This window comes from Hyalella azteca, unplaced genomic scaffold (genome assembly GCF_000764305.2).
Source record: "Hyalella azteca isolate HAZT.00-mixed unplaced genomic scaffold, Hazt_2.0.2 contig2461, whole genome shotgun sequence".
NCBI lineage: Eukaryota > Metazoa > Arthropoda > Malacostraca > Amphipoda > Hyalellidae > Hyalella > Hyalella azteca.
Window position 1 is genome coordinate 153,755 of NW_025932734.1, and position 19,796 is coordinate 173,550.

General features: G+C 38.9%; 1 protein-coding gene across 1 annotated transcript; it reads left to right on the forward strand.

Annotated features, from left to right (window-relative positions):
* The first annotated feature begins 2,965 nt into the window (after nt 1-2,965).
* On the forward strand, nt 2,966-19,168 carry LOC108674581. The gene is made up of 10 exons (XM_018162545.2): nt 2,966-3,167; nt 4,870-5,010; nt 7,107-7,319; nt 9,600-10,260; nt 11,408-11,614; nt 12,443-12,594; nt 12,977-13,263; nt 13,507-13,652; nt 13,897-14,047; nt 15,514-19,168. The coding sequence occupies exons 1-10, from the start codon at nt 3,147-3,149 to the stop codon at nt 15,782-15,784; spliced, it is 2,250 nt and encodes a 749-aa protein (XP_018018034.1). The 5' UTR covers nt 2,966-3,146; the 3' UTR covers nt 15,785-19,168.
* The last annotated feature ends 628 nt before the right edge of the window (nt 19,169-19,796 follow it).

A 19,796-nucleotide genomic window follows, 5' to 3' on the forward strand; every position in this document is an offset into this window, starting at 1 on the left:
CACTTTAAATGAATGGAGGTTTTTAATGGTTTGCTGGTGGTGAGGTTACAGTTCGGACTGTTCGGTGGTTCTGTTGATGATAATATGTTGGCAAAATTGAGTGTTGGTGTGGCGGTGATGGTGGCGACTGGCTAGATTATGATGTTGGCGGTAATATAGAAAAATTGGAAAAAAAATATTGACCCAAATTTGTGAACAACTTTTATGGAAAAAAAAATATTGGCCCAACGCGGAAAAGCGCGAGGGAAGGCGCACGAAGCGCTCCATGCAGCGTAGCCTGGAACTGCTACTACGTCCGAAACAAAAGGGCAGTCCCATTTGGTGCAGTTCGCACAAATTAACTGCAGCATCTTCGATTGCCTGGAGCTTTAAAATAGATTCAGGTGCGTTGTTACTTTAATGTAATTTGTTAATGTATTTACATTCCGTCATAGACTCAGAGTCGTAGAAGGGCGCTTCATATTTTGAGGCAAATCATAGGGTTAAATCGAGCCATCAATTTGACTTTGGCTGAGGTAAGCACTTACATTATCAGTCTGCTTATATCGCAAGTTCACAAGGAATTTAAAAGCAAAGAAAACGCCAAGCAAATTCACCATATTGATATTGAAAACGTTTCGGAGTCCAGCCCCATCATTAGTTCGCCAATATAAAAAATGATTAAAATCATTTTATAAGTCAAAATTCTAAGACAGACATAAAACCTAAACAAGGCCTACCATTATATCGAAAAGCAGAACTCGATCGGAACCACTTAGTCCTAGGGGTCACGCAAAGGGTAAAACTTAAGACAAAAACAATAAAACATAAAAGGCTAGCGATTCACTATTTCAAGAGGATATGAACTGAACGGATTATTTAGACATGGTTTTCGTTTGAAGATATGTAGTGACTCCAAAATTCTCAAATAAGCAGCCAGATGTGGAACCTAGTATCCTAAAATCACTCTCAGATACAGCCACGTCGCACTGTTCAGCATGGAGGCGCACGGAAGAATGAGGAGGCTTGCCGAGAAGCTAGTTCGAACGATAGCTCCTGCCGCGGTGTTCAGAAACCCGGATGTAGAAGTTACGCGACGTCATTCCAACGTACGCAGATGCGCAGCGCGCACAACTGTACCTATAGACCTGATGAAATTTCCAGAGCTCCCCAATTGGAAGGAGCCAAATTTTTCACGAGATCTATCCTCCTAATAACATCGCTTAAAGGGATGTCACGTGTCGTCACCAATTTGATTGGGAAGAACAATGGCCTTTGCAGTGTTGGGCTTTGTACGCAATTGCCTGACCGTCATATCATAGAACTGATGAATTTACTTCTTGATGAGCAAGACTGAAATACTGTCATGTTGGTGTTGATAGCCCAAACGCTGGAATTAATCCTGTAAGGTTTTCCAATAGCTTGGTAACTCTGTCATTTCTGTATACTTTTCGTTACCTCTTCAGGCTACTGTTAAACAGTGTAGCCAGGTTTTTTATCGGCGAGAATACCAGATTGCCTAGCAGCCCTAGCTCAAAATACCAGAAATTCTATTGTTCAAAAACAGGCTATTATCTCCAGATTTAATGAAATTATTCGTCAGAAACGTTGGTTATAAAAAAATAATCTTATGTACTGTGCATTTATATAGCTTGACGATAATTAGCCAAATTGAACATGTTATATTATTTCCCTCTATTTGGAACGTTTTGACTCTTTTCTTTTCCTGTGTTTGATTACATTGACACTTTTTCCTTTTTAGCGCATTTTCTCATTTATGAAAAAAATGCACTATAGTGCCCGCCATGTCCGTCCGTCTGTCTGTCCGTCCGTGACTTCACGTTTTCGTCGACGAGAAAATGCGCTCTCTGTAACTCACTGCAGTGAATTCTGAGTTATATTTTTTTATCACAGTGTCGCACTTCTCCCCCTTTGCTCAACATGAGCAAGCCACGGAAACAGGTCATCTTGCTTTTGCTTATTTTCGTACCTGATTGCATATTGCATTTATATAACATTTCGGGTTTGATTACTTGTTGCAGCTGAGCAGATAGCTTTTGGTCTGAATTACGGACTCCAGGACCTTAGTTGAAATTTTATTTCGTTGCTTGTTTTTCACATAAGTGACTTGTGAAAATATTCGCTCCACGAATGCACTGGAGACAGGTCAAAGTTGGCAAGTGATGCAGTAGGCAGCCAGTTCCATGAATGGATGATGATTTCAAGGTCAGTGAAGTATTGAATGGCACCCCAATAAGTGGCACTCTAGAATTCAAAACCACCAAACAAAAATAGTGGAGCTTGCGTCGCAGAGATCGGTTCGACAACCTCATTCGTCCTAGGCCATATCATCACTGATCAGGATCATCACTCTCGTGCTTATATTGTACTAAACACTGTTGTTAAATGTTAACAATTAGATTGGGGTTATTTCATCAAGCGGTAAACTTGCGGGTCCAAATATGGCGGGAGAGCTCTAGTCGCGCCACTCTGAAGGTAATCTATATAATTCACGCCTACGCTGGAGGAAGTTCAAACTTCCGAAGTGGAACTTAATGCAGTAAATTTGCAGTAAGCCAGAAAATACCAGATTTAGGTACATATACCAATATACCAGATCTAAAATATTCATACCAGACACCTCCTGAAAATACCAGATTTGTGAAATTTGGTACAGAAATATACCATCTGGCAACGCTGCTGTTAAATCGTTTGGGTACAATGAACCAATCGGACTTCGTGTAGAGTGTGGACTAATAGGGGACGTTATGATAGACTATTAGGATCTGACTGCCTAGGTATTTAGATGTAATATAATAATATCTATGCAATCTAAGACACGAATGAAAATTTTATCATATGAACACTCTTTTCAAAATTTGCGTTTCCTATGAAAAGTCAAGTACATAAACTCTATTTTAAAAGAAGATGTGTTACAGGTAAAATTATAGCCCATGCGTAATGCGTTCGTCAGTTGTTTTGAACGTTAAACTCAACGGTCCACATGTATGTCGTGTCCGAACTCCGAAGACAGTTAGACTTGTGTCGCCTCTGAAACAATGTATAATAACTCCATAGAAATTGTTTAAGTCTAGAATTTAGGTAATATTTGCTAGTTGCAGCCTTAAGCCATTGTCATTTGTGCTACTGAACTAACGTCGGTCAACATGGGCAGTAGATTGGAAAAGGTAAGTTTCTAAGCTAATCATTAGGCTAATCACTAATGTACTACGGTTAATCGGTAATTGGTAAATAAATGTGTGCAGTGTGGTCACACTCCGTCACAGTCACACTCACAATGGTTTAAACACTAATTTTCGTAGTGAATGCTTCCTAAAGTGAAGTGATCATTATTTTTGTGATGTAAGATCAACTCGGAATTGATATAAATCATGAAATCTATTTTATCAATAGATTGCAGTTTATTTCTAATGTTCAGCATCACTGCATCTGTGCATCAGCCTCAGGTAGGCTAGCTAGGCTATGCCGTCGGCCGTATGGCGTACAAGACATTTAATTAGTGAAGACAACAAGACTAGGTACAACTTTACAAGAACTTGAAGTTGAAGAAGCATCATAATTCATGTATCATGTATGAATATGAATAATATTATAAATTATTAGGTATACGCCATGGTTCACAACTTCAGTGTATTCATTCCTTATTTCCTTTAGAATTAAATTAGTTTATTCAAAAACGATTTTTTTATTATTTGGCTAAGAAATTTTGTTTGAGGTCAAGCTAAAGCTAAGTTTGGCTTCTTCCAAATTCCAATCACCTATTTATTATGAGGCTATTAGCTTGCAGCTGGTAGTGCCAAAACAGCCTAGTGCCTACAGTACTTATTTGGCAGAAGAGAAAAAAAAGATCAGAATGCGAAGGCCCAGAAAACCCAGAAGAGGAAGGCTCTGTTGGATGAGCTAAATGAACTGAAGAAGAAGAAAATGCGTACAGAGGAGGGTATCAAGGCGCTTGAGCAAGCAGCAGATGAATATGCAATAATGCAGAAGCAATGGAGAGAAAGGGGTATTTGAAAATCATCACAAAGTTCAACGCCATGAGGCGATCTTTGAAAACAAAGCAACAGGAGCTAGACACTCTTGAACTGAACATTAAAGAAATAGTTGATAAAATAGCTGCCAGTTGAATGTTAGCCTTGTTAGGGTAGTGGTGTTGAAGAGTATTCTGAACTGTATTGACATTTGACAATTTTGACATTATCATGTACAATCTTGTGTGCATTACTCAATGTTTGTTGTGATATGACACTATTGAATTCAAAATAATAGGTACCAGTGTGGGCTTGATTTTGTGCCATTATTGGTCCTATTTGTGTGCTGCTCTATGCATTTACACATTTGCTATTTATCAACTGTAGGTTGTGTAGGAGATTATAGAATATGCACGGTTAGTCTTTGTCATGCTAAACCTGTTGTATACGAGTCTTGGGAAATTATATTGATGGTCATAGAGAGTCATGGAATTTTTTTCTAAATACCAGTACTAGCAGTACACACCCTGTATGTTTGCTGCAATAGCATTTTGGTAATACTACTTATGCAACATGTAATGTGTCCCAAAATATAATTTTCCATGAATAATTGTGTGTTATTTCTATTTCAAACAAGAATATCTGGCAGCCAACTGTGAATGAGACAAAAACGCCCATCTTTGTGCGCAACTTTGCTCATTCCTAACCTATGGCCCCAGGCTTTTCCCAAGCTTTTTTCAGTAAATAAGGAAAAAGATACATTTTTCTGCATTTGTTTTTATTGCATATCACCGGTGAAGTGATTCTTTTTTCACCAATTCTGATTATTCCAGATTAATTTCTGTTCATGCCTATTCTTCAATGCACATTTATTCATGTATATTTTCTCACTGGGCAGCTCCAGGAATACCTTGAGGAGTTACAGCACATCAAGGAGCTAGGAACATCATCTGCTATGGTGGAAAATTTTTTGGATGCAGAACTCCTTCTCTGTGAGAAGAAAATCAAATTATTTGCTTCAGAAAAGAATAAGCAGGAGGTTAGTGCTTTAATTATTTTTTTTGTGTAATTTTATTTTATGAGCATCTATCCCAGTAAGCAATGCGTCTTTTTCTCATTCAATTTCATTTATAGTAGAAACATAATGCAAGGTATGATTTTTCTTAAATTTAAAGATTTATCTTAACTGATATCAGTTGTTATTATTTGTTATTTACTATTTATCCCTGATAACTTTGAAGCCATAAGTTTCATGAAATTCTGATTTTATTGGGTTTCTTGAAAAAAGTATATTCATTGTTCATATTTATTAGAAATTAATTAATAATTTCATTCATAATCATTAATATATCATTAGTTTTACAATTGTAGTGTAATAAAGCAATTCATCATACTTAGTATACAACTATTCATTGTATAAAATGCTATGTTTGCAAAATGAAAATGGCAATGAAGCCTGATGGAAATAACCTAAGGTATTTTATTACAATATCCTAGATATATTACATTATTTTGTGAGACAGGGCTATCCTAGGGATTGGAAGCAATAAGGCACATAAAATTTGTTGTAGTATGCATCTCGTTTTCAAGTGATTATCTTCACTCATTACCTACTTAAAGGAACTAAGGGGTGATGTTATAAGCAGTTCAACTGGAGAATTAATCTAGAGGCACAAAGATGAAAAAGACAAGCCAAGGCTTGATGGCATAGCCACTGAACATAAACCTTTGGGTGCAGGGGGCCAATTCAGGTTCTTATTTATGGTCACCTACTCTATGAAGGGTTACCTGTTCTTGTGCTTGCAAAAAGACTTGCTAACTTGAAACTGAAATGTGTGTATATGGCTGAAAATTAGTTGAATGTTCTATTACAGAGAAATGAGCCATGTGCATTTTTATGTTAACTTCCTGTTTACTTGATGTGCTAAATTTTTCTGTACAATATTTTGCTTGAAAATATAGTTCAGCCCACATATAGTTCTGTACAACAGATGTTTGGCATATTTTCATTGGTTCTCTGATACTTTAATATTCAATAAGCAAGTCATTTGTTAAGTTCTGTGCTATTGTGAAAGTTATTGTTAATCATAGTGCAGGTCCTCTATAAAATCAAATTTTCAGTTATTTTATCATAACTCCTAAAGAAATGGACTTAGCACTTAATTTGTGTCAGACTTGTAGGCTTGTATTGCAAGTTGTTTTTAACTCCAAAGCTAAATTATGCACAATTATTGAAGAAGCATGTGTTGAATTCATTAGTAAAATTTACACTAAAGTTGAAATTAATGATGAACATGAAGTTTAGGTAGGACTAACATGAAATAGATACAAAAAATTGTCAAGTTTATTTTTCTAGCAATGATGACAAAAATTGCTAGAACAGCACCCAAAAATTTAAACAAAATTGGAAAGATCTTGAAACGGATTTTGATTTGAAGGAGATATCTGGTGATCACTTATTTGATTGCATGTCATTGTGATAGGTCCTGAGTGACTAGAGCAAGTTACGGGATCTATAAATGTTTATAAATATTGTTAATGGGTGGGTTTCTTTTGCAACTCGTATTGACATGGGATGTTTTTTGGAGATATAAATCAACCATTGGAATAAAAATCATCAATAAAATCTAAAAACTTGTGTGATGGCAGAAGACAAAGCAGTTCAAGTGTTCAATGAATCTAACTAATGTTGAGTAAATTATCAACTCAAAACTTTATATCATCTCTATAATTTATATAAGTAATATCCTCATGTCTAATGCTGGAAGATTATGACGAGTGACCTGCATAAGGCCATTGCTAAAAAATTTCATGCATTTCTTGCACTTTCATTTGGGTTCTTTGTGGCTTCTTCTGATAATTCATTCATTTATCTTCTTGCAGATGCTGGGAGACATCTTGAAGCTGTGGCTTCTTCTGATAATTCATTCATTTATCTTCTTGCAGATGCTGGGAGACATCTTGAAGCTGTGGCTTCTTCTGATAATTCATTCTTTTATCTTCTTGCAGATGCTGGGAGACATCTTGAAGCTGTGGCTTCTTCTGATTATTCATTCTTATATCTCCTTGCAGGGGCTGGGAGACATCTTGAAGCTGTGGCTTCTTCTGATTATTAATTCTTATATCTCCTTGCAGGTGCTGGGAGACATCTTGAAGCTATGGGAGCTTCTGAAGAAGACAAGTGAGCAGATGTTTGGAAGGCAGATACAGAAACAGATTGTGGCCATACAAGAGAAAGTTGGCCAGATTTATGATGAAAGCACTGAAGGGGGACTCTCCCTGTTTGCAGTCAAGGAGAGAATGATTGACTGTCAAGTGATGTTAGCTTTGGTCATTTATGATCTTAAGGTAGGTTATTAGATTTTTCTCATTAAATGGTTACCTTATGCTGTACATGGCTAATCTGACACATCAGTGTAGTATTTCAATATATGGAAAATGTACAATTTTCATCAGGTGGATGAAAGACCTTGTAGTCATAATAATTAGTGTGTTCATTTTCCCCAAATTGAAATTAAATAGTCATTGTTCTTATAAGAGAAGTGTTTTATATATCCTGCAAGTAATTTGGAACGTTTGCCTGAATTTTAAAGATTGCAATAAAACAAATTCGTGAATGCTCATGGCAATGGTTTGGAATGAAAACATGATAGGAAACATTTATTTCAGATTTTGAAATAAGTGATGCTTGTCTTTTCTGAAAATTCACCTGATGTATCATGGCTGACAGCTCAGAGCTCCATGGTTTTGAATAACTGCAAGTTATTACTACTGTGTGCAGCATGAAGCAGCTTTGATGCGTCTTGCTTTGCGTTTTTGCCATGAGGTCCAAACTGTTCAGCCATGAGGTCCAAACTGTTCAGCCATGAGGTCCAAACTGTTCAGCCATGAGGTCCAAACTGTCCAGCCTGGACCAGCCATGAGGTCCAAACTGTCCAGCCATCAGGTCCAAACTGTTCAGCCATGAGGTCCAAACTGTTCAGCCATGAGGTCCAAACTGTCCAGCCATGAGGTCCAAACTGTCCAGCCATGAGGTCCAAACTGTTCAGCCATGAGGTCTAAATGGAAATTCAATGAAGACTTTCCTATGGTATTCCATGTATTGTAGGTATTCTTGTGCTAAATGAACCCAGTGTTGGATTATTTCATTCTGCAATAAAACTACCATCCGGAATTCACTGAAATCTCAAATTCATTCTCAAATTGGTTTTATTCAAACATTCCCATCGGTCATAAGGTTGAATCAGTCGAGTTGTTGTACAAAGTCACATTGATGTACGAGGTTGAGTAGGTATGTCAAATTGATGTCTAGAATCTAGTTGGTGTATGAAGTCTAGCTGTATGAAGTCTAGTTGTATGAAGTCTAGTTGTATGAAGTCTAGCTGTATGAAGTCTAGCTATATGAAGTCTAGTTGTATGAAGTCTAGCTGTATGAAGTCTAGTTGTATGAAGTCTAGCTATATGAAGTCTAGTTGTATGAAGTCTAGTTGTACGAAGTCTAGTTGTATGAAGTCTAGCTGTATGAAGTCTAGCTGTATGAAGTCTAGCTATATGAAGTCTAGTTGTATGAAGTCTAGCTGTATGAAGTCTAGTTGTATGAAGTCTAGCTATATGAAGTCTAGTTGTATGAAGTCTAGTTGTACGANGATGTCTAAAGTCAAGTTGATGTCTAAAGTCAAGTTGATGTCTAAAGTCAAGTTGATGTCTAAAGTCAAGTTGATGTCTAAAGTCAAGTTGATGTCTAAAGTCAAGTTGATGTCTAAAGTCAAGTTGATGTCTAAAGTCAAGTTGATGTCTAAAGTCAAGTTGATGTCTAAAGTCAAGTTGATGTCTAAAGTCAAGTTGATGTCTAAAGTCAAGTTGATGTCTAAAGTCAAGTTGATGTCTAAAGTCAAGTTGATGTCTAAAGTCAAGTTGATGTCTAAAGTCAAGTTGATGTCTAAAGTCAAGTTGATGTCTAAAGTCAAGTTGATGTCTAAAGTCAAGTTGATGTCTAAAGTCAAGTTGATGTCTAAAGTCAAGTTGATGTCTAAAGTCAAGTTGATGTCTAAAGTCAAGTTGATGTCTAAAGTCAAGTTGATGTCTAAAGTCAAGTTGATGTCTAAAGTCAAGTTGATGTCTAAAGTCAAGTTGATGTCTAAAGTCAAGTTGATGTCTAAAGTCAAGTTGATGTCTAAAGTCAAGTTGATGTCTAAAGTCAAGTTGATGTCTAAAGTCAAGTTGATGTCTAAAGTCAAGTTGATGTCTAAAGTCAAGTTGATGTCTAAAGTCAAGTTGATGTCTAAAGTCAAGTTGATGTCTAAAGTCAAGTTGATGTCTAAAGTCAAGTTGATGTCTAAAGTCAAGTTGATGTCTAAAGTCAAGTTGATGTCTAAAGTCAAGTTGATTTATGAACTCAAATTTGTGTCTAAAGTCAAATTGGTCATAAAGTCCAATCAGTTTTATAAGTTTATACCTTTTTTAATTTTTTGAATGCATCTCAACATTTTCTGCTTGATTTTAGGCCTAGTACCTTACCCTACTTAACTGTCAGAGTAGTGAGTGCAGATTTGTTTTAGGCTTGACATGCCTTGTACTTTTCTAGCGCTTGATGAAGTACTGCAGCAAGTAATTAATATTCCGTTCCAGAATGAAGATGAAGACTTTGTCACGAGGAGCAACTTGATAGGTACGATGACTACTAAGGAGCCCGAGACTGCCGGCACTGAGCCTAAGGCAGCTCGTGCTGAACTACAGACAAGAAAGTGTGATCCTGAGACTGCCGGCACTAAGCTACCTGCAAATAAGTCTGACCGTGAGACTGCCGGCACTAAGCTACCTGCAAATAAGTCTGACCGTGAGACTGCCGGCACTAAGCTACCTGCAAATAAGTCTGACCGTGAGACTGCCGGCACTAAGCTACCTGCAAATAAGTCTGACCGTGAGACTGCCGGCACTAAGCTACCTGCAAAAAAGTCTGACCGTGAGACAGCCGGCACTAAGCTACCTGCAAATAAGCCTGATCCTGTGACTGCCGGCACTAAGCTACCTGCAAATAAGTCTGAACCTGGGACTGCCGGCACTAAGCTACCTGCAAATAAGTCTGACCGTGAGACTGCCAAAACTGAGCTACCTGCAAACGAGTCTGAGTCTGGTACTGCCGGCACTGAACTCCATGGTAGTGAGTCAGCTCCAGAAATTGTCGAGGATGAGGCTCCATCTTCTGTCTCGACTCTTGAGGCCTCCACACCAGATACAAAACAAGACGCTCCTCCCGCAGGCTTGCCCACCTCCCGTGTTGAAATTCATGGTGAGAATTTGTCTACAGGCTTGCTGAGGGCGCGATCAACCAGCAAATTCAGCCTCCCATAGCTTTAATCATTAGTCTCTTACTAGCGGTTATTTTTCAGGCATTGCTTACGAAATATCTATGCTGATGTTTTCACTTCTGTACCGTAGTTTATTCTCGTGTACCTATCAGCCTCTCTCGCGTTTTCAGAACCATATTCTTATATGAGCTGTTTGCCTGAAACCCGATAGATTTATTTGCTAATATGGGGCTTTTGGTTCTGTAGTAGTTTTCTAGTTAAGCTCACTCACTTTTTCGCCGTCAGTATTATTGAATGACGTGAATTCATTGAGAATTAGACAAAAATTTACTAGTACTTCCACCATCAAATCATCTTGAAATGAAAGGAGGAAAGTTAGTCCCGCAATAAGGTAGAATGAACGGATAGGCAAGCAGCATCAGAAACAAAGCAGCCTGAAACAGAGGTTACCTTTATAGTTCCTTCTCTGCCTGCATATTCGAAGACAGTAAGTACGGTATTTCGTATCATAGTCACGTAACATCAAACTCATAGTAGCCCAATACTATGGTCACTTTTGATAGGGTAAGAGTCCATTGTTGATTCCGTTTTAAAGAAATCCAGCATATATTTTCTGACGTGCGCTTCTGCCCATCTGAAATTCTACGGGATTTTGGGTTGCTCGAGGCATTGTTCCTGTGCGTACCTCTACTGAGCTCGCAGTGCCTGACTACGGGCCTCCGTTGTGAGGCTGAGTTGTCATATAAGAAAAATTCCTTACATTTTCATCTCTCTTTCGTGCGGGTGGCCGCGTCCCGTATAAGCGACCTAATGTTCTTGTGACAAGCAAAATCACATCGCAGCAACTCAACAAATCGATTATGTAACAGAATTTAACTTCGACTACGTTTCCTAGTGCCTTTTTGGGAGGAGACAAGGGCCAAAGTTTTGATTAAAAGTTTTTCTGACTCTAAGCGTGCTATGACCTTCATTAAGATTAACTAATTTCAACCTAGTGGTGGCCGCATAGCCGTAAATATAAACTTTCGGGTGTATTTAGGATGTTAGGAGCAAATGAAATTGTTGTTAGCGACTATGAAATTGTGTGCACTCATTAAGTCCTCAATTGAACCTAAGTACTACCAACAGACTGGAATCAGACGGACAAGTTCGTGAAGCTGTACTTGGATGTGCCGGGAGTGAACGCCGCGCACGTGGCAGGCGCGACGCTTGCCTGTGAGGCGCGACACGTGAGCCTCGTCGTGCCAGACGTCGACGGCCGCAACTACGAGTACAGCTTGCGAGATCTCAGCTACGCCATCAAGCCAAACAAAAGCAAAATCAGGCTTATTGACGGTAAAACATCTTATTATGTGACTGAAATTTTAACGCACGTTGTATGCTCTTTTTAATCGTGTAGAAGTAGATGACGTTCACATTCAAGTAGATGACGACTTCAAGCGTTGTCTCTCATCCGAAGCTTTTAAATATTCGAACTTACGACAAATAAATACTATTTATACTTTCATGCTCGTATCTCATTTACTTGTAAGGTCATGAACGTGTAAAATGTGTATAGAAAGCATCGGGTTGTTGTTACTAGGGGTTATCAGCAAGGTTCAAACAAAATATTTCAATGAACAACCATAATTTGCATAAATAATCATGTATACACCCGAATCATTACCAACTACTGTTGACTCACGGTGAGCAATTCGGCCTTCCCACCGAACAGGGACAGGTGCGTGCTTCCTCTAATGCCAATCATCTGTTATAGTACTAATATTACTAAACCAATATCACATTTTATTTATTTCGCACTTTGTTGTGAAGTCAGGGATGTCATATTCGAATTCACCAGTATATCATCGTATAATATAGAGATGAAACGGGAATTCTCAATTTTAGAATGCCGGTATTCAGAGATTTTTAAAATTTAGTCAGACGAATGGATGGATTACATTGCTGAATAGTGACACTTTCTTACTCACTGCTTGAGCGAGAGCTGACGTAGCACCGATAGGTACGACATCTTGCGGGGCCAGACTGTACCTGGATGACCCACTCAAAATGCAAAGAGGGCTAAGCTATTTTGAAAAAGTTTTATTTTTTCTCTGATTGCAATAAAGATAAGAGAAAATCGATGATAAAGATTCAAATTTTGCCTTTCCTCTCCTCTCTCAGGCCGCATTGTCCTCTTCTTGAAGAAGGAGCCTGGCAGAATCTCGTGGAGGGAACTGACCGCTGCCACGTTTCCTGAACTCTCAGTTCAGATTGCCTGGTCTCGAATGTTGGAAAAATACCAAGATTTCCACCGCATGGTCACCGTTTATGGTGTAAATAAACTTAATTGTGTTAATTTAGGCTTTTAACTCCACTTTTCAAGCGTTATTATTAATTATCTTTCAATCATTCTGCATCAATGCTTCAGTTATTTATTTGTGTAGTTAAAATAGCGTTCACTTCCTGTGCCCCTGTCATGTATTATACATTACAACGCCAATAAGATGCACAAATTTCATATATGAAGGCATTGATTTGTAAATATCGCATCAGGAATTGACTCATTTACACTTTGAATTTTTGAGGTGAAACTTCTGAGACACGCACAGTTCCGTACCAGCGTAACGCGAAAAAATTTGCCTTCTCGTGTAAGAGGAAAAAATTCGCGCCCATTGACCTCAATTTTTCATTCTGCAAGTCCTATTTTTTGAGCAGTTGTGCCCCATGAACTTCATGCTTGAGGCAATGTGTATGTCTGGATTCCACGTCATCAGTAGCGGGACTTCCATCGACAGTATACTGGAGAACATGGAGATATATCCCGCTGAAGTGGTTTACTTGAATTTGCACTCGAGCTCCTCGACTCCATTTTCAGCGTACGAGAAAGCCGTCAGAGCCTTTGCTCTGCACGATTGTTACGTCAGCTTGGCCAATGTTCAGTATTCTTATTCATCTGAAGTCCAAAACGACGACTTCCTTGTTAGTCTGCTTGATGAGAAACCGTGAGTTCGCTTTTTGACCTTTTTTCCTTTACTAAGTTCGTGCTTAGCAGTGTGGTGAGTCGCAAGGAAATGCAGTGAAATAACGTTTTACTTGTTGTGGATAAAAGAAGTGTTTAGTGGGAATTTGTTTGAGAATGAATGAAGTGTCAATTTTCGTTTACCGACCCTGAAATAGTAATACCTCTGACGACTGTTTTAGTATCTGTAGACAAAGGCTCCTTCATTATTTTTGTTTATTTTTAGCGGCAAGCTGGCAACGTTCAGTGGCTCCCTAAGTGCATTAAAAATCTCCAACCTGCCGCCTGTCATGATCCAGCTGAAGCTGCATGTGTCGTGCGCGCAGCAGCTCGACGCCATCTCCACCATGCCCACGAACCTGGGCAGCCTGCGTGGGTTATCTTGCTTGTACATGTCGCTGCAGTTCGTTTACAGACAGCGAAATGTCTTACCAATCGCTGCCAATATCATTATTATATTAATTCCTAAAACGATTATTTTCCATATTTTCCAATTATGTTCCCTAGAAACCTAAAAATGTGCTCCACAGACTCTCCCAATAAAAATTTTAGAATCTTTATATATTGCATTGAAACGCACCGCCGAATTATTTTTTGAATAGTTTCGTATCTGCAGATGTACGAATCGCACTCAACATGGACTTGCGTGACGTTAAACCTCTACGAGCTCGAAAGTTGGCGCTACCTCTGGTTCTTGTCTTCTTCGGTGCAACAAACGCGGACCTGAACTGGCTCATCGCTGCAATCGACAAGCTCAAGCGTCGCAGGTATAATTATTGTAGTTCAAACACTCCGTAAAAGTGCAGGTAAACGGAGAAAATTTATCACGTCACCCATTGTAGAATTCATATCTTAAGTATTATTTTCAATCTTCTACGAGTTTGTTCCTTAAAAGTTAAGGATTGGTGATCAATAATTAGGTTTTTTAGATCATATGAATATTCTTATATTTTCGTCCAACGTGTAGGAAAAATCCGGGGTTGAACTCTGGATCGGGTTCGAAACTGGGAATGGAAATCATGCTGTGCTTAAATTACACACAGGATATTCTGTGATAGTGAGTAGGCTACGAAGCAAACGCTGAGTGACAATCGGGGAAGAAGCTGCCTGTGGTTGGATCTGTGCTCTGTAGAATAGACGCTGTATCAGTGGTTTCTCTGAGTTGTGGTATAGGTACATTCCCTTCCCCAAGAGATGTGTTCCTTGTCTAGCAGTGGGCGTCACTGAGACGTTATCTTCTTAGTGAAGCTGGGGCCATACTTTCAAAACGCGCGAAGTGAACGTAAGTACTTCCGCTCTATTGTCTTGTCTATAATTGGTGGATTTTGCTTGAAAGGCCGTCAATGAATGGCTGATGAACTTACGATCGCTTAACTTTTTTTGAAAGTATGGGCCCTGGCATAGTATTTTTCGTAAGTGGGCCTGTGTATTGTCGCTAAATAGCTTGGAGTTGTTCGTTGCAGAAGAGATTTGTTCAATATTAGTGAAGGCATGTCAATTGTCTTTTTAGATCATGATAGATTATACATTTCATATTTGGGAAGCGATAAAGCTTAGCGCGAATTTTCATTTGCTTATGGCTAGTACTACATATTTCCTCTATCCTTTATTCATTCATGCGTGCTGTGGATGCTTGGTTATATTTTTAATTCTCACGTTGTCTTCGTTTCCGGTATTTGCTTTATGCTCTCCGGGCATAGGGTCGGAAATGCGGGTCATTTCGTCCCGAAGACTACAGGTGGATTAAGCTGTAGATTACATACTAAAGCAACACCGGCTGTGATGTTGGAGAGTAAATTCTACGCTCGATGAGCGCTCGCTATTCAGCCGTGTGCGTCATGATGGTCAAAGTCCAATTCTTAGTGCGAATGTTTTCTAGCGAAGGCTTTAAGGTATTAGGAATAGGCCTGAAATTGCAATGATTTCTTTGGTAGGTTGCGTTGATTTGTTTAAATGCATTATTTGACGCCTAAAATTTGATTCGTCTGATGAAGGGTATACGTTTGTACAGTGTAACTGGCAACTGTTAATGGCACCTTTTTTTAAATATGTTGTGAAAAAATTTATTGAAGATTTTTAAAATGAAGTCGTGTTAATTTATGCTCAATTCTCTTCGTGTCAAGTTTGATTATTTGAAATAAACGCGCTTGAATGCCATTCACGACCCAGTTAAGTTTGCAGTTTCATAAAGTCTAAAGTTTCATAAAGTCTAAACAATACCTGCGGCTTGTAGATTTCTTCCTGGTGGCAACGAGGTGAGCACCAAGAGGGGGCTGCGCCTATTGGCTTGTCGCCTCACTGCCGATGCCCATATTCGTCTAGCACGCGAGCTTCCCCCGGACATCGTGTCCGTCGTAGTTGAGGATAGCTCGATGGATGACTCCATTCCTGCTGCAGTCGCTGGGCGGTACCGTGCTCGCGGCTGCAAGCTGCGTTTCAGCAAGTTCGCCGAGCTCGATGACGCCGACGCACCCATACACCAGGACTGGTTTGACTTTGACTAGTACCACAGTACTAGTCGAAGATAAGCTCTGCGTGCAGGTTTTTGCGTTGCAACTGGTCTTGATAGTCATTCATATTGCTCTCTCCAACATCTTCCCAACAGCGATGAAACCAATTCCGTTACCTGCTGTGCAAAAGCAGTGTAATTCCGAAGATTTAATACGCTGTGTTAGTCATCTTCAAGTTGGTTACTTAGGAAACTAACGTCATTTTATGTTTTAAGTTTCGTACTGTCCGTATTTGCTATGGTGTCTATAGGAGCTTATAACTAAATGAAGGCCTTTCATCAGGACTTCCATGCATCTCTTGTCGCATTACAGTAGTTCGTTTGAAGTATCATGTTGAAAGCTAAGGACGAAATAGTATGTTCTGCCTAATTTTTAAATTACATCATCTACCTTCTTCTTTTACTACTAAGTCTGTCTCTGCTCTGACCACGTTTTTGTTTTGATTTTGTCTTCAAAGGAAACTTTTCTGCGAGCCCTAGGACTTGCTGTGGTCCAATTCTATGCCTGCTCTGTGTCATAGCTGATTGGATCTGGTGACTTTATTTTAATTGTTGAATATAAATGCCGACTTTCACCTTAAATTTCTCTTAGCATAGTTGCTACTGAAGAAAGTTCGTCAGTATTAGATCTCCAGTATTGAAGGAGAATAAACTAATCATCGTGTTTTAATGAATTTATTCTGCCATTAAGAAGTTTTGATTTGCTAGACATTCATTCATTATTTCATTTGAAATACCACAGGAGGATCTTGACACGTATCAACCTACCATGAGTGTCGCTTGATCAAGTTAATACTAGCATGAAATTTTGACGGTATCCGCCTAGGACGTTCAAGCAATAATTGGCTGATTGAGTCTAGAGTTCTGGAAAACAACGGCTGACCTTTAAACATTTAAAATGTGAATTGTTTAGTTGAGGTTAGGCATACTAGCTATTTTCATGGATTTTTAGTTTTTCTAGTTTCACTTTTTTATGTACTATTTAACGCTTCGCTGATTGTGTTTGTTAATTGTAAGCTGAACGACATGTAAGATGTGAGAGTTTAATTTTCAATCAAATGGCTCTTCACACATCGGCTCGAGCTTAGATTGGTTATTGAGTTTCACTGCCTATCCCTGGTACATTAATTTTATATAATTTTACCCGGATGCTACTTGTGTTTATCCGTGCTTTGACACATCTCGTGTCTAATGTTCCACCATCGTCCACAAAACGTGCCGACGCAACCGCTATGCAACCATCCACAATTCCCTATGTTACCATTCAATTCTATCCTTCACTGCCGATAGCACGTCAGACGAGCTTCCATGAATGTTTTTTATTAGAGAGCGGTTTCTATACCCACCAATGGAGGGAGCGGTTTCTCTTGATACCACAAATGCTTGCGTTGGCCCTAACCGCATCGCATTTGCATGATCGATGTTAACGAGTAGAAAAATTTCGTAGATGATTAGACAACTAACTTGTAATTAAAAATTATTGTCTGCTATTTGTACCTGCGAGTGGGATATATTGGAATCCTGGGTTGTACACAACGATAAATTGACAGAATACCACATGGTTGTTGGATATTACAGACACCTACTTGATTCGCCGAGCGAGGCTGATATGATTCCGTTACTTGGTGTTGGACGGTGTTGTCGACAGATGCTCAGTTTTTGGGGCAGTTTAGATTGTGCAGTGCTGTTGTCAAGTATCTTCATATTCTTAAATAAGAGTCTCAAATTTGAGTCGAATGTAATATTAAGATGTCATAAAATCTTGAAAACGTGCCACAATAATTACTTGCGGAAAGGAATGCCGTGACAACTTGAAGTGTCCCGTCTTGAACTTGAAGTGACATGACATGAAGGCCTTCCCAAAACAAGAAACCACAAAATGCCTTTGAATATTCAAACTTTTTGTACCTCAAAACATACTGTCCAAAAGACGTTATAACATGAATACCGTGTGTCCCCCATAGATAAACTTTCGAAGGCCTTCCAAAATGGATATTGTGCCGCATAGTATCCAGTCTGTGCGTTTCCGTAAACGAGCATACTGTGGCGACGGCCTTCAAACACAGACACTGTGTCCTCCAATAGGTATAACTATTATCAGATGATGCAGCATCTCCTATCTTCAATTTTGAGCTAGAAAGGTTTTCCTTCCATCTCATTCTTATGCTCTGCTCCCTATAGCTCCCACCTAGCGTTGCTAACTCCCTTCTCGTTACCGAGCTCCTGCTTTTCATCTCCAGTGATATTAAAACAAATACCCTTTTTGTCAAAGCCCGACTCGCGCGACCATCTAATCCACCAATGGCTTCTATACACTAATTTCTTTTGAACCGATCTACCTTACGTCAATTAACTTCTATCATGGTTTCGTCTATTAACTTCTATCATGGCCGGCGCACATATTGAACTGGACTGGTTTGACAAGTAGCCTTGTGCAAAAAAGCTCTTGAGTGTTGGTTTCGGTTTTGCAACCTGTTATTAATAGTCATTTAGATTGCTCTCTCGATATATGGGAAACTTATTCCTTTACCTGCTGTGCAAAGGCAGTGCAATTTCTAAGATTTAAAACGTGTTTGTCATCTATATTCATTTTCGTTGCCAAGGAAACTAATATAATTTTATTTTTCACTTCTTTTTATCGTCCATATATGTGATTGTGACTGAAGAGGCTGATAACTAAATCAAAGTCTTTCAACAGTGACTTGCATGCATCTTTGGTCGCATTACAGTAGTTCGTTCGAAGCATCTTATAGGAAGGTTCTTATTTATTTATAGGTTCTTATTTTATTTCTAGGTTCCACTCGGACTACGTTTTTGCTTTTATTTTCTTTACAAAGGAAACTTGTCGCGAGCCCTAGAAATTGTACGGTTTAGCCTCTATGCCTGCTCAGAATCATGGCTGAGCTGATCTGGTGAGGCTATTTCAGGTGTAAAATCGTTCGGAAACGAGCACTTTTACACTAAATTTCGTTGGGTATAGTTGCTTCTCAAATAAGATCTTGAATTCGTACTGCTCGAAGAGTGATGACTAATCGTGGTGGTTTTGATGAATTTTATTTTGCGATCGAGAAATTTAAATTTTGTGACGTATTTTTGTTCACACATCAGCTGACTATGCTGAATACAATTTATTGTAGTTGGAATTGAATGAAAAACCACAGAAAAGATCATTGCGCGTATCAACGTCTATAATTGTCTCTTGGCCGTACTGAAATCGCGTTAAATTTCGCTGTAACTGCCTCAAAGTATACAATATAATCGCTACTTTCACATTAAAGCTGTTGAGAAGAAAGGCTATCCATATTTGAGATTTGAGATGTGAATTGTTTAGTTAGGTTCATGCAATCATGTTATTTGAAAAGGATTGTTTTCAGTTGTTCCTGTTTTATTTCATTATCCCTTATAAGGTTTCAAAATTTGTACATGTACTAGGTAGTTAATTGTAAGCTGGACGAGAAGCAAGCTATAGAAATTATACTAACTTTAAATTGGCTCTTCATCGCTCAGCTCGAGCGCACCGTACGTTGGTGATTGTCTTTCACTGCTTAGCCCTGACTCAGTAATTTTATTTCATTTCACCTCATACGCCTCGAGTGGCTCCGTTCCTTGTTATCTGAATTATTCGCTCGTTCTTAGGCCGCGAAACTCGCCCATGGCTTCGAAGTTGGGCCTCCATATCTAAAGCCTTTTGCCTCCTGATGCATCTCAAGGCTTGTGCGTCGATCCTCAAGCCTATTATACATATATTATATAGCCTAGCACCGAATGATGGAAGCATCATAGCTGATCTTCATTAGACTTTTAATATACGTTACCATTCACAACACGCTATGCAAGCATTTGGTTCTGAAATGCTGAATCCACAACTATCACACCAATTACTACTCTGGCAACCATTCTCAACTCGACACACTAAAAGTCCATCCTTTCACTGCCCATTTCGGTTTAAGTGAGCTTCCATAAGGAGATGTTGAACACGCTAATGAGTTTTCATCACTAATTTGAGA